This window comes from Chrysemys picta, chromosome 12 (assembly GCF_011386835.1).
Source record: "Chrysemys picta bellii isolate R12L10 chromosome 12, ASM1138683v2, whole genome shotgun sequence".
In the NCBI taxonomy this organism is placed as follows: Eukaryota; Metazoa; Chordata; order Testudines; family Emydidae; genus Chrysemys; species Chrysemys picta.
Genome location: NC_088802.1, coordinates 55,466,482 through 55,481,542, shown reverse-complemented (window position 1 = coordinate 55,481,542; position 15,061 = coordinate 55,466,482). Strand labels below are relative to the sequence as shown.

Below are 15,061 nucleotides of genomic sequence, written 5' to 3'. Positions count from 1 at the left end.
TGTGTTAAAGCTGATTAAGTGAAAGTGTAGTTGAGATGGTATCCTGCGGGTAAGTGTGAGGGATTTGTAAAAGGTTGTGAAATGTTTCTTAAATTGTAATGTGTGGTATTCTTTCTGGGGAGCTGGCTCTGTGTGTGTGTGTGTGTGTGTGTGTGTGTGTGTGTGTGTGTGTGTGTGTGTGTGTGTGTGTGTGTGTTTTCCGGGATCTGGAACCTCCTGAAACTTACGTTGCCACGGGCCAGTGAGAGTATGTATGTATTAATCTATTGCTCAGAGAGAGTAGAGGGAAGATGTCATGGGCAACCTTTGCAGTTGTTTTGTCCTTTTTGTCTTTTAATTGTGTTAAATGAAATCTTGTGGGTGAGAGTGAACGGGTTGTAAAAGGAGGTGCAGAGCTCGTACATTTCAGCAGCTGTGGGGTAGAAGAGTAAATGGGGTGTGTGTTAAGAGGCATATTGGGGGATTGCTGAAGAAGAGCAGAGTTAAGGTTGTGGGGAAGATCTTACCTGTGCATTTCTTACTTTTCAGAAGTTTGTTTTGCTCAACTCAATGTTCTGCAAGGGAACAGCATACCACCAAGCAACCATACCTCTTAATTACTTTGGTTTTTTGCCATTGAATTACAGTGTGTGTCTGTCACACAAACCAATAATATGATGGTGCTCGAACAGGAAAGGAATCACAGGAATACTGCTGAGTGCATATTTTTATAAACATCTGCTGGTTATTTACGTTTTTCGAGTAGATGGAAAAATTGTATTTCATGAGTAGGAAATTCCTCCCACCCTAAGCAATAACAACGAGGCATCCATTACTGCTCATTCTTGAAGCACATGGTGTGTTTTGTTTTTTAAATATCAGGATAGGGGAACAGTGTGCGCTAATTGGCTGCGTGTCTGTGTTTTATGAAACTAGCTACACTGTAGGCTGGTTTCCAAGTATCTTAATTTTTTTTATGTGAATTACTAAGAGGAAATAAAATCATTGGTCCAGTGCTTCATCAGCTCTACTGCTAGTGTAAGTAATGTTCTCTTGACAACAGCAGCAGCAAAGCCAGTGATACATTGGGAAATATTTCTGACCTATGGGGTTTAGTTGCCAGATTAAACTTCAAGCTTTTGGGCTTTATACAAAAATTGGCTTTGGTTAAGATGAGTTTCAGGGTCTCATTTCTAAGTGCAGAAAATGGTAAGTAAGTTTATAAAGGGAAAAAAAGAGAGCGAGAGAGAATTGGGGCTGATGGTGCCATTTAAAAATGGGTAATGTTTTGTCTCTCAATGCTTATTAAAAACATTTGTCTACTTTCGAGGATAGTTGCTCACAAGAGTGGTGTCTTATTAATATAATAAATCACTGTAGACAGCCAATCAAAAAGCAACATTGGCTTGTGTATGGGGAGCGATTATTTGAGCTTGAGTACTTCACGTGCATGAAACAAAATTACTTTTCTTTTTTTTTTAGAAAAAGAAAAATTTGAAGCTCTATGAATACTAATTTGATATAAGGGGAAATGGGCTGAGAGTCAATCATGTGAATACACAGAGGCTCTTTCTGCATCCATTAGGCCCAAATAATTTGTTGGGTGTTTTTCCCTAAAAATTGGGATGTTCTGAGAACTGCAAAAGAACTGTGTTCATAAACAGAATTTGTACCATGGTTATTTCATCAGCCACGTGGTTCCATCCTTTTTCCAACATGATAGAAAGAGTGGTAATATTTGATATAGTGAGAGTTCTATAATGGTTTCCATTCTAACCCCCTGTTTTCAGGGATTCATTTTCATCATTCAGGATGAAGTTTTCTGGGCTTAGTGTCTGACTAGAGATGATTGGGTGTGGGGGAAGGGCATTGAGCAAAATCAGTTCTTTTCTCTTAATATAAGGAGGCAGGTGGGGGGGGAAGAGTCAGTTCCTCATTATTTCTGAAAAATATTTTTGCAAGGGGCTCGAACAGCTCAAGGACTGAAATGGCTGGCGGTGGAAAGATTAGTTTTGGACTGTGACTTGCTCACTGAGGAGAAATGCCTTTGAGTGTTCAGGTTTTGATTTGACGGAGTTCTGAGCATTTGAAGGTTGCACTCTTCAAGTACCCAGTAAATTTTAGCAATAGCACAAAACTTGTAGTGCGCATAGGTACAGGAGGCGGCACTGGGCGTACGTGCATAGCTAACTTACCTATTCTGTGAAATAGTTACCAAGCATGAGTGGTGGGTGAGGGAAAGCCTCTGCAGGAGGAACTTTTGGCTCTCTCCTTAGTCATCTTGTAAGGTGTGCAGTGAGCGAACAATGCAGAGCTTCACAGGAGGTTTGTTCACTGTGAATCTTCTAGGGTAAAAACTGCACACTTCCTCAGATGCACAGGAGAGGCGCTTCATTGTGTACATCTCATAAGGCACACAGGACAGGATATTCCAGTGGTGTGGAGCCACATGGTTTGAGAGCATTGATTGCTTTCATAAAAAATAAAAATAAAAAAGAGCCTGGAAAATCTCTCTTTGAGAACATTTAGGTTGCTTGGTTAAGCACTCAGAAGTCAGAATATGTTAATGTTAAGGTTGGATGCACAACCTTAACTCTTCCCCTGTGTGCATATTAACAAATTTCTCAAATGATACAATATAAAATACATTTTTTCCCACAGCCCTTGGGCTTGTCAACCTGGAGACTTTGTTATGGGGTTCAGGGTGTAAACCAGACCAGTGAGGGGTTGTCACCACTTGCCCTGCAACCCTGGTGCCTTTCAGTGCTTTGCTGCTGTAGCTCCTAGTCTGAGACACTTGCAACCAGCCTACAAGCATTCAGGCCACACCGAGTGTCTGTGTGCTAGACAACCCTACTTCAGCAGCTCTGTCTCTGGCTTTCACCAGTCTTGGTTACAACCAGCAAGGGGACCCCAACACATTCCCAGGCCCAAATTTCCCAGACGTGTGTGCCCTAAGTGTCCAGCCCTCTCCTGGACAGTTCAGAGAAATAGTATGGATTGTTTGTTCCTCTAAACCAAAGTGGGGTGCGCGCACCTCAGGGGGTGCGCAAGAGGATCCTTTGGGGTGCGCGCCTCCGGAGCAGCGCCGCTTCGGCAGTTCGGGCGGGAGTCCAAGTGCCTTTTTTTTTTTTTTTTGCTTGGGGTGGCAAAAATGGTAGAGCCGGCCCTGCGTCGCGGCAGGGGATGCGTGCTCAAAAAATTTTTTACTGATAGGGGTGCGCGATCAAAAAAGTTTGGAGACAACTGCTCTAAAGACACAAAAGTACCCGCAGCTTATTAACTGGGGTAAATACACCCTGACCTTTTAAACACAGCACCGAGTTGATTTATTGTAAAAATAAAACAAATGTGTTAACAATAAGACATAGATTAGGTGATGCCAAGTATAAGGATTAAAGTTAGAAAGAGTTATAAGCAAATAAAAGTGAAAACATGCATCTAAAACTTAATCTAGCAAGGAACAGGTTTTGTTCAGGATGGTTTCTCTCCTATATGCAGTTTCCAGACTTCAGCCTCCCCCTTGGTTGAAGAACTCATCTTTCTCAGCTTGCAAGAGCTTTGGCTTCTTGTCTGTCTGTCTAGTGATGGAAGCCACAGATGGCTTCTGTCTTTCCTTATATTTTCCTGAGTTCAGTGACTTTGTTTCAGGAGGTTTGATGGTATCTCATGCTGCTCTTCCCTTCCTGTGGGCCTTCCATCCCCCTGTAGGTAAATGGGGCTTCCATTGTTTTGATTCCACCATGCTTCTTTTACATAAGAGACTGGTAAATAGCTGCCCTCCCTCTTGTCGGGGAGGGAAGCTGTTTCTCCTTGCTTAGCCACAGACTTTAAAGCATAAAATTGTTAAGTATCCATATTTCCTCATATATTGTTAATGGATATTTTTCACAGTGATCTTAATCACCAGTGTGTCATTACCTCCCAGGAAAGACTGCGCTCTATATATTTTGATAATACAGTAGCATCAGATACAATCAGTTGATTCAATTGCTTCTCGCTGGAGATCCAGTCGCCCGTCTTTATAGATCTGTAAACCTTTGAAATGGATTCTGCACAGGGTTACCCCTCAAAGTAAAGTTTATTCAAGCTATGAGGAAGTGACATGGAGCCTGGTGGTGAAGGAAGCGCCATGCCCTTTCTTCCCCCATTTCTAAGCTCTGTTTACTTAATATATAAAAAATGGACCTTCATTGTCTTTGCCTGAAGATCAGGCTGGTCACAGAATCAAATACACATTCCTGTGTTGGAAGGCTTGTCTACCAACTCCTCCTGACATGCTGGTTTAAACACACTTAAGTCATAATTCCAGCATATATCCATAACTACCTACTGTCTGGGTATGTATATCACGAAAGAATATTCATGCTCAGTGAGTTTAGTTTTCAAATGATACCTCATGAGGTGTATTTTGTACAAAGATTATAACAATAGTGTGTAGGGTGTGAATAAGGAGTGCTTAGTGTCACTGACTTACTGCATGGCAAGCCATGGTGCGAATCTACAGTACGCTGCCCTGCCCTGCCATGTACTAAGTCTTCAAATAGACATTTTTGTAATTTACTTCCATTCCTGTTTCCTGTATTTTCATTGTATACTGCTCCAGTATATCTTTTCTCCTTGAAGTTTTGTTAAGAAGTTCCCTTCTTTCCAAGTCATGTATATATATTAATAATTAAGGGCCTTGGCGCATCCTGCACTTCGGTACAAAGCAGAAGAGGGGCAGAAAGCCCCCCGTACTCTTTTGTGCCAATGCGCTGTATTACCACTGCATTCCCTTCCCACAAATGTGCAGGGCGTGGGCGGAGCCTTGATCCCTCCTCCCCAAGGGACCTGGAAATGAGCATACGCTGTCACAGCTTACTCTGTCCCAGAAGCAGCAGAGAGACCAAGAGGGAGATTGATTCTCTTAGTCACTATCTCCCTCCGAGGCTGCCCCTTTGCTGTGGGCTAGATTGCAATTCTACCTAATGTGTAGTGTATATAAAATAATCTTGCTGTGCACTTGTTATACAACTCATGGACTCTGTCTCACTGGGGTAGGCAGCGTAGTGCATTATACTATGAGAAGTTACATGTGGGTATCTAAAGCCTGACCTATTCTAAAAAGTTAGGTCAACCCAGCTACATCACTCAGGGTGTGAAAAATCCACACCCTGAGCGATGTCGGTAAGCGACGTAAGTCTCCGTGTAGACCCTGCGAGGTCAATAGAAGAATTCTTCCTTCAGCCTAGCCCCCACCTCTTGGGGAGGTGGATTCCCTATGCTGATGGGAGAACCCCTCCCGTCGCTGCCGGCAGTGTCTACACTGAAGATACAGCAGCCGAGCTGCAGCTGTGCCGCTGTAACATTGCACGTGTAGTTTGAAGGAAAACGTTATGTTGCATTGTGTTAACTGAGAAATAGTATGTAACTCGATGATCATTGAAGACTATTATTTTGCATGTGCACAAAGAGTAGAGAGAAGGTTCCATGTGCAACTTTTTTTGACATTTCTTCATGCTTAACCAAGCAACTTTGATATTCTTATACTACCCTTCTCGGCTGGAATTCTGTAAAACATTCTCCCTCTAGAAGTGCCGCTCCTGGAGCATTAAGGAACACAGAGCCCTGATTGGCTACTGCTGCCTTTTGGGAGCTGCTAAAGAAGCGAAGTGAAAAATGAGCCAAGTGCAGGTAGAAGAGAAGGACATTGCTGTTCCATTCTAGTACTTCATGCAGGGATGCTGCTTCCTAACGTAAACCGGGAAAGAAAAATGGTCATTTCTGTAATGAATAAATAGAAAATGACTGCAAGCACTTCTTGATTGCATTTAAATTATGAGTTTAGCTTTGCTTCATAGCCCTTGCTCTGAAAATGCAGGGATTAATTTCCATTATAAATCACTGGCTCAGTTTCAAACCATCAAACTGGACTTGATTTATTGATTATCAAATAAATGTACAAAGAGAGCACTGCATTGCAATTGCTTGGTGGGGAGTTAAACAGCAGACAGCTTTGGGAATTCTGATCTCTGCAGAGAACTTGACCCAGCTCAAAGTTCTGAAAGTTCTTGTGGCAAAAGGCCGTTCTGCCAACCTCGTGCAAACCTGGATTTGTATCATGCAGCGCAGCCTTGGCTTTGCCAGCTGTATGAAAGCCCCATGTCAAAGAGAGCAGAAGCCAGTATTCATTCTGTTTGATACGGACATAATGTGAGGATAGAGGCTGGAGAGGATTCTGGAAGGTGAGAATGACATAAACAAATCCTTCTTGATAATCCTTGCTGTACCTTCAGCACTTTCACTGCACTGTCTCTTGGCAGTCCTGCAAAGCCCCAGCAGAGAGATTAACCCTTTATAAAACTGTGGCAGGAACACGAACCAGGATAGATCTCCCAGTAGTAGTATTTGCTCTAGGAGAAGAGTGTCAGCCTCTTTTCCTGACCCCCCCCCCGCAACTACCGATTCACTCATTGAGAGATAGGCAAAGAGTTCAAAGAAAACAACTTCATTGGCTTTTGAATGGCACTCCTCGGTGGGAGGATTCAGAATTGTAATTGGTTTCTTTCCGCGTGGCAGCCAAGAGGTGTTAGAAATCTGTGGCATGGCGTGATCCTAATCACGTAACGCTATTCCAGACACCCACCTTCCTCTGGGAGCTCTGCTTACAGGAGAGCTGAGCAAAAGCCAACATTGGGCTTTTGTTTACTCGAAGATTTTCTAAAGCTCAGATGGAAACTGGCTGGGAAAAGGGGAGAAAGGAATGAATGAGCAGACGATCACCTGACGGCGAGTGTTCTCTGGAGTATATCCCGTCAGCCTTTCCTTCCCAGTCTGTGCTCAGCACCACTCTGGCTGGGGGGCGGGAGGCGGAAGTCTCGCTCATACGCTTGCTCGCTCACATTTGCGTTGTAACCCAGGAGTTCCCCAGTTACGTGCGCACGCTAAGAGCTCATCTGAGTACTTTATTATTTTTGTTAGCCAAAGTACTGCAGTGGCTCAGCGAGATTATTCAGCAGGTCCCTCATGGGGATGTGGGAAGGAACGTTGTTTTGGCCACATTCTCTGTCCCCTTGTACTGGCTGCACGCAGCAACTTTAACTCTCTTGGTCTCCCTCTACCCCCAATTCATACAGCAAAATGATTGCAGAGGGGGACATTTCCCCCTGAGCCTGGCAGTGTCGTAAGCAGGCACACAGTGCTTCTGGCACTGGTAGATAAGCCGTGGTGGTGTAGCCCTGTCAGTCATGGGATATGAGAGAGACAAGGCGGGTGAGGTAATAGCTTTTATTGCATGGCTCTCAACCTTTCCAGACGACTGTACCCCTTTCAGGAAGCTGATTTGTCTTGTGTAACCCCAGGTTTCACCTCACTTAAAAACTACTTGCTTACCGAAATCATACTATTACTGAAAAATTGCTTACTTTCTCATTTTTACTATATCATTGTAAAATAATATAAATATTGTACTTGCATTTCAGTGTATAGTACAACTCTACCTCGATAGAACGCTGTCCTCGGGAGCCAAAAAATCTTACCGCGTTATAGGTGAAACCACGTTATATTGAACTTGCTTTGATCCACCGGAGTACGCAGCCCCGCCCCCCTGGTGCACTGCTTTACTGCGTTATACCCGAATTCGTGTTATATGGGGTCGCGTTATATCGGGGTAGAGGTGTATGTAGAGCAGTATAAACAAGTCGTATGAAATTTTAGTTTGTACTGACTTTGCTGGTACTTGTTATGTAGCCTCTTGTAAAACTAGGCAACTATCTAGATGAGTTGATGTACCCCGAAGACCTGTGCGTACCCCCAGCAGTACACGTACCGCTGGTTGAGAACCACTGTTTTATTGGACCCACTCCTGTTGGTGAGAGGGAGACAAGCTTCTGAGCTACACAGGCCTGAAGAAGAGCTCGGTGTGGCTGGAACACTTTTCTTTCACCAGCAGAAGTTGGTCCCATAGAAGATATGCCCTCACCCACTTTGTCAGTGCAAGAGAGTTCATTTTGGGCTGGTTCTCCATTTCCTTTCTGCCTATTGTCCTTGGAAGGACTGAGTCCATTTTCTTCAGAGCTGCAAAGCCCAGATACTCCCTTCATCTGCTGCCCCATCTTTGAGCCCGGCACACACCATATCTTGTCAGGTGTGGGGACAGTAGCTTCCTCACAGACACATAGTTCCTAGTCCGAGTCTGAGAGAACTGCTGGGTGCCAGTGGACGGAGTTAGAATTCTGTGCACGCCCCTGCCCCTTCCTGCTTGAGACGGCCTTTAGATCTTACTCCAATTTATTCCCACAGAAACTGGATTTTCATTAAAGTGTAATATCTCTGCTCTTGAATATGCTTTGATGCATTTTATCCTGGGTTTGTTTATTGCTTTGCATTCTTGGTCATTTGTCATTTCCTTTCTAATAAACCCTAGATTGCTGTAAAATGAATCTTGGGTGTTTTTTTAAAAAAAGAAAAGGCAATCCAGCCCAATCATCGTTGTTATGAGTCCTTTCCAATGTGGGGGATGTTTTGAACACAGTGTGCATAGTAATGTCAGGCTATTTAAGTTCTTTTTCATTAGGAAAAAAATGGTGGGTCTGGGAGGGCTTACCCCTCCTCCTGCTCCCCCTCCCAAGAAATACCCTTCCTGAGCAGCAATTATCCTTTTCATTGACATACACTGGGTGTAACTCTCCTCAGAGCCCCTGTCGCAGCTTTTTAATTGCCCAGAGGGGTGTTCTGGAGCAGTGGTTCTCAAACTTTTGTGAGCCAGGATGCATCAAATGGCCAAAAAATCATCTTTGTCCCTTTCACTTGTTTCTTCCACAATGCCTGTGCAGGAGGGGCCTGCCTGCCCCCAATTCCCTCCTGAGGCTCCCTTGCGATCGCCGGGCTGCAGAGCTCTGTTCTAGAGCTCTGAAAGAGAGGGACACTCTTAGCCCCAGCAGCTGGGTCTGCTGCCCCTGTAACACACGGACCAGAACTGGTGTCGCGTCGGGGACTCCCATATGGCAGTGCACATGGCTTGCTGGTCACCCCAGTCTTTATTGAATCTCTCCCTTGCTGTGGACAATGGTTTTTAAGAGGAGGATGGGAAGAAAGGAAATTTTGAAAGGGACAAAGCCCTTTACCTGCTGTATTTACTGTTTTAATATCGCAGTTCTGAATAAAAGCTTTAGTGCGTCGTTCATTGGTATTTTCATAAAAGGAATTTCTTGTGCCTTTAAATTCAAAGGTGCTTTAGCTTATTCGTATTTAAAAATACACAACCCAATAAAGCTCACTGCAGCATCAACAAGCCTTCCTAGTGTAGACACAGTGTGTACTGGGCAAAAAAGTGTTTTGCCAGGATAGCTTGTTGTGCTCAAAGAATTGGTATAAGTTACAACTACATCTCTGTTAGAGCTTTTGCCAGTATAAAAACGTCACAGAAGACGTTGCCTCCCAAAGGCTGTGCCCGCACTGTGTGCTAGGAGTGTGATTCCCCTGCTTGTGTATGCTTACTCGCACTGGCTCTCATCCCGAGCGTCCGTAGGAATAGCAGTGTCATGAGCCACCTGAAACGGGTGGGTTTGTACTCGGCACCGCTCTGCCAGGCCCTCACTGCTGCTACCCTTCTATTTATGCTCATGCTATCTGGATCAGAGCTACTGCTGGGAGGTGTACACAAGCCGGGGAATCACACCCCTCGTGCATAGTGTGACATTACTAGACCCGCAAAAATTTCTACCTTAGACCTGACAGAGATAAATTCAACATTTCACTCAAGCCTGCAACGATTCTGGTTACTCCACTGGAATAATTATGAAGAAAGGTTGAAAAATGGGCCCTGTTTTGTCTAGAGAAGACAGACTTGGAGGATACATGCTAAGTTTTCAAATATGTAAAAGGTTGTTATAAAGAGGATGGTGATCAGTTGTTCTCTGTTTCCACCATAGGACAAGAAGTAATCAGCTTAGTTTGCAGCAAGGCATATTTAGGTTAAATATCAGGTCAGCTTTCTAGCTGTAAGTATAGTTAATCAGTTGACCTAGGAGGGTCATGGAATCTCCATCACTAGAGGTTTTTAAGAACAGGTTAGAAAACATCTGTCAGGGACAGTCTAGGTATAATTAATCCTGCCTCATCGCGCAGGGATGTACTGGGTGACCACCTGCTGTCTCTTCCAGCCCTTTTTATGCCTGTGGGCCTCACTGTGCTGGTTAGTACTTGGTCCTATGAACCTCAGAGCTACTCAGTGTGAGGAGGGGTTGCAAAATAGGACCCAGTTGTATGATATTGAGTATATCTTATTTCAGCTGCCCCAAAGTTTTTCAGACTGAGGGATTTGTGTCTCGAGCTGGTGTGGGATTTTCCCTCAAAATGGTTTTTGTTAGAAATTGCCGATTTGACAAAACTGAAACTTCTTGTGGGAAGGTATCCTATCTCCTAGAACTGGAAGGGACCCTGAAAGTCATCGAGTCCAGCCCCCTGCCTTCACTAGCAGGACCAAGTACTGATTTTGCCCCAGATCCCTAAGTGGCCCCCTCAAGGATTGAACTCACAAACCTGGGTTTAGCAGGCCAATGCTCAAACCACTGAGCTATTCTTCCCCCCAGTTTCAGTGAAACTTTTGACAGGTAAGGCTTATAAATCATTTCTGGTCAGAAAGAGAGAGAGAGAGAGAGAGAAATACTCCAGAATAGCCAACCATTCCATGGTCAGGCTACTCTCCTGGGATATGGAAGACCCAGGTTCTAGCCTCTGGTCTGACGCAGGCAGAGCAGGGAATTGCAGCTGGGTCTCCCACCTTCCAAGTGTGTGTCTTAACTACTGGGCTCTTGGCTCCTCTGGGGTGCAGCCTGGCTCGAGGTGTGTTTTGTTTGTTGAAAAAGAAAAACGACAAAAGATCTCGGTGTTGTGCCTATGCAGAAGGGGGGAGAAATGGCAATCTCAAAAATGTTCCTGGGACAGGAAAACCATTTCCAGCCCAGCTCTATTGGTGTGTAATTAAGATGAGAAGATAAGGGGTTACAGCATTTCCTTGCAAGCTGTCGTGTTCCAGTACGGGAAGCTAAAACACTCCTTCTGTTTGTCAGTCAGTGTTGCATTGATAAACTGAAAACCTTGAGATTTAAAAATAAAATACTTAATATGATCTTTCACCTCTTGTCAGTTCTAGACAATGAAAGGAAGATTCTAATACAAATTTTTAACTTTCTGCCTATGTAAGAGCTCCATTCTTTCTTTATACATTGCTCTGAAATGTTTTATGATGCTTTGATGAGTTGCAAAATAAGCTATATTGTATTTAGACAGAGGAAAGTAGTTGGGTTGGCTCTGGGATAGTTTTGTAAGGTGCAATTTGTCTATGGGTTCATTGCAGGGGCTACCTGGTGTTATAATGTAAGGAAACTGCACTTATATTTCCCCATTGTGGTCCAACAACAACATCCACTCTCAGGCTTCCAAGTCCCTGGCCATCCGCTCTCTCGGGTGGCAATCTGCGTCTCTCCTCTTTCTGACCAGGTGTTTCCAGGCTAACCAGTTCCCTGCCTTCACTGTGGAATTCCCAGTGAAAGACAGTCTGCCTGCAGAGACCTGCTTCGTTTCTCTCCTCAGAGAGTGTCATTGCTACCATTCTAATAAAAATAAATAAGATGAGACAAAATACAGGACCCCTGTCGAGGAGAGGGACAAAGGGAAAAGATTACTAACAAGGAGAAGAGTCCGATCCAAATCGTATGGTCCTGTGTGCTCTTTCCATTTCCTGTCGGCAGCTGGATGTAGAGGGTGTGTGTGTGTGTGTGTGTGTGTGTGTGTGTGGGTGGGTGTGTTAGGTTAGGATAGTTACAGCTACTCTGGTTTTGTTTTATTAATGTATTCATTTATTGGAAGATTCCAGAAGAGCATGATTTGGAGAGCCAGATCCGCAAAGAGAGGGAATGGCGGTTTCTACGCAACACCCGTGTCCGAAAGCAAGCACAGAAGATCATCCAGAAGGGTGAGCTCTCTACTGCTCAGACACTTTTCTCATGTACCACAGCTAGCATTATGTCCCATTCTCCCCCCCCCGCTCCTCCCCACTGGGCTTAGCTGTGTTACCCAGGGTTCTTTCAACCCAAAGCTCTTGGTAACTTTTACTCTATGCGAGGTGGTGTCAAGAACAGGGCCGGCTCCAGGCACCAGCTTGCCAAGCAGGTGCTTGGGGCGGCCACTCCAGAGAGGGGCGGCAGGTCCAACTATTCGGCAGGCGGTCCCTCACTCCCGCTCGGAGCCAAGGACCTCCCGCCGCAGATCGCGGCTTTTTTTTTTTTTTTTAATGCCGCTTGGGGCGGCAAAATCCCTGGAGCCAGCCCTGGTCAGGAAATAAATCAGGGGAGACACAGGCGTCCAACCGATAGTTGGCTGGCACAGAGAGGACAACACGAGAGTGCTTTCACTTAAAGCTAAACTTTGCTTAGTCTTAAGCACTTACGTCCGCAACAAGTTAGTAAAACACCCCCAACCCTCGATAATTACCGAAGCTGAGTGTGACTATCGAGTGGCACAGCGGCAGCCCATGTGCTGGTGGGGAACACAAGATGCATCCAGAGGGAGAGTCCAGTCCTGAAGAGTCCCCCCACCTCAAACTTTTCCCCCTTATTTCTACATTAGTAATAGACTGCCATGTCCCTTAAAGAAAACTTGTTAAGCAAGTAGTTTCAATGGTCAAGCAAGAGGCTTCCTTCTGATTGATTAACCAGGTGTGGGGTTTTCCCAGAGTTTGCAGCCTTGAGGCCCCAATAGACATTCCTCTCTTCTAAAATGCATGTATCAGCAACTTCAACACAATTCTTATCAGGAAGGACGCGGGGTCAAGCTGCCCTTTCTGTGGCACCCAAAACTCCCTCCCCTCCTGCCTTGGTCAGGCTGAGTTTGCTACATGGCCACTTTATGGCCTGCTGACTTGGCTGCTTTTAGCAATAAGCCATAGTGGTTTCAGGCACTTTACTGGTTTGCCAAAATCTCCCGCTACAGCTGGGGCCTCTAAGCACTCCTGTAACACAAACAGTAAATAACAATAAACTATACAAAGCCTTTGTTAGACCAGCGTGTTTAACTAATCACTGGCCTTTTTCATGGGTCCCATTAGGGGAATAGGAGCTTGTTGAACTGTGAAGTGTTTCCCTAGAGGTGATTTATCTTGAAGCTTACAGGGCTTCATTTACTGCTAGTAATTACTCCTGCTCAGGGGATTGACCTGCTTGTGGTGAGTGTAGACGTTCTCCTTCCCTTTTGAAAACCTAAATGCAATGTTATCATCTAAGGAATATAGGCATTTGTAGCGGGGTCAGCCAAAAATTATCGTCATTTTATGTAACCATCTGATTTGAACTTGGGGTGGGAAAGAATAAGAGACCAGGGATTTTTGAGAGAGAGAACCTGTCATAAGAAGGGGTTTTCCTGCTTAAAAGAATTGACAAAGTTCACAATTTTAAATGCATGTGTTTACCCTGAAGCCTTGGCCTGGAAAGTCAACAGCTGGGCTTTTCAGTAGCTCTGCCAGTCAGAGATGGCTTGTCCGCAAGTATTAAAGTGTCCAACACAAAATGGATAATTTAGAGGCCCTTAACAGATACTATTGATTTACTGTTTTGGCCTTTCCTTCCTGTCCTGTCAAGTTCTGATGATATTGTGAGTTACATTTTTCAAGGGATGGCAGGTTAAACTTCAGAGTCCCCACCTGGCCTAAAGGGCACAGTCAGGGTTTTTGATGTGTATCAAATGCTACTCAGGTTACAGTCATGCCAAATCAGCTTGTTTTGCAAAGGTGAATGATTCTTGTCCTCTTGATGTTTAGCAGGCATCTGAATGACTCCAGAATTCCCCCACTCCACCGAGCTCCAGAGATGATTGTTTATGCCTCGTATCCCATTATATTTTTTAGCATTTTTATGTACAGCCTCATTTGCACTCACGGCTGTTCCTCTAACATGCCTTGGATTCATATTTCATTAACATATATTTAGTGCTCTGCTGAAAGCTAATCTTGCTTATTTATAACTCTTCATGCATTTGCAAAGTGGCAGTCAGGCTAGCATTTTTTTTTATGTATTTTGAATTCAGCGTAGCCCACTAAAGCAGCCTCTGGAATTTACATAGCTATGATGAGACCTGATATTATTACTCATTCTGTAGCTTGCTTAGCCAGTGAGTAGTGGGGGTTGAATCTGTGTCATTCCCCTACACTGTGGTTCTGTGTGTGGCTGCGTGTTCAGGAGATGCTCTCACCATTGGGTGTTTTTCTCATATGAGATGCTGGCGGGGAGAGGATCAGTGTGAAACATTAATCTGCTGAGCAAGATGCTGTCTGAGACTCCGTTTCTCATGTGCAGCTGAAGGGCTGGCAGGCTTGAGTCTTATACAATGGATGGCCTGGTGTCTACCACAGCAGAATATCATAAACCAGGAGAGTGCAGGGGATGAGTCAGGGGCCCTTTCTGAACACAGATAGTACAAAGGAGGGGGGTTGGTGTCAGCCTGATGGGCTTGAATCTCGTCATGCACAGGTTCAGATTCTGTCCTCCAGACTGTGAAAGTGAAATGCAAAATAGTTGTAAAAATCACACACCCAAGATCCCAAATATTAACAACAAATTAAAATAGACTTAGTTTGTTTTACAATGCATTGATTTATCTCAAAGTCTGTATCTGCTGACAAGCTGTCCGCTCAGGATTCTGCATTTCCGCCACGGCCCTTGGTGCTATTACTAGCACCTAAGGTGGAGTGGATATCGCCGCATACGTTGGCAATGATTTGGATTCTCACCTTGTAATCATTTAGGTTTTCAGAAATTTTGCAATGACTCATGATTATCCTGCTGATGATTCCCAAAGTCAGAAATCCTACAGTCCCACACTGTGTAACTCTGCCTGCATAAATAAAACCTTTGTGAAATGATCGTCAGAGTCCACACACCGGAGCCCAGAATATTTAGCAGCTTGACGTGTAAACGAATGGCAGTGTTTCAGGCTTTTGTGAGCATTTCCCATTAGGATTTGGCCCCTTTCCTACGAAAGGTACATCAACATTTTACAACAGTGATGTAGACCTGGATCATTTCAGCAACACTTCTGGACTTGG

At 44.5% G+C, this 15,061-nt stretch overlaps 1 protein-coding gene across 5 annotated transcripts in view; it reads left to right on the top strand.

The window, feature by feature from the left end:
- RPTOR (regulatory associated protein of MTOR complex 1) overlaps positions 1-15,061 on the top strand; it is a 297,098-nt gene that overhangs the window by 248,470 nt on the left and 33,567 nt on the right. For all 5 annotated transcript variants that reach the window (XM_042840943.2, XM_042840944.2, XM_065562859.1 and 2 more), the window contains exon 25: positions 11,833-11,938. In XM_042840943.2, the coding sequence (XP_042696877.1) occupies positions 11,833-11,938 (106 nt within the window). The remainder of the gene's footprint in view (positions 1-11,832; positions 11,939-15,061) is intronic.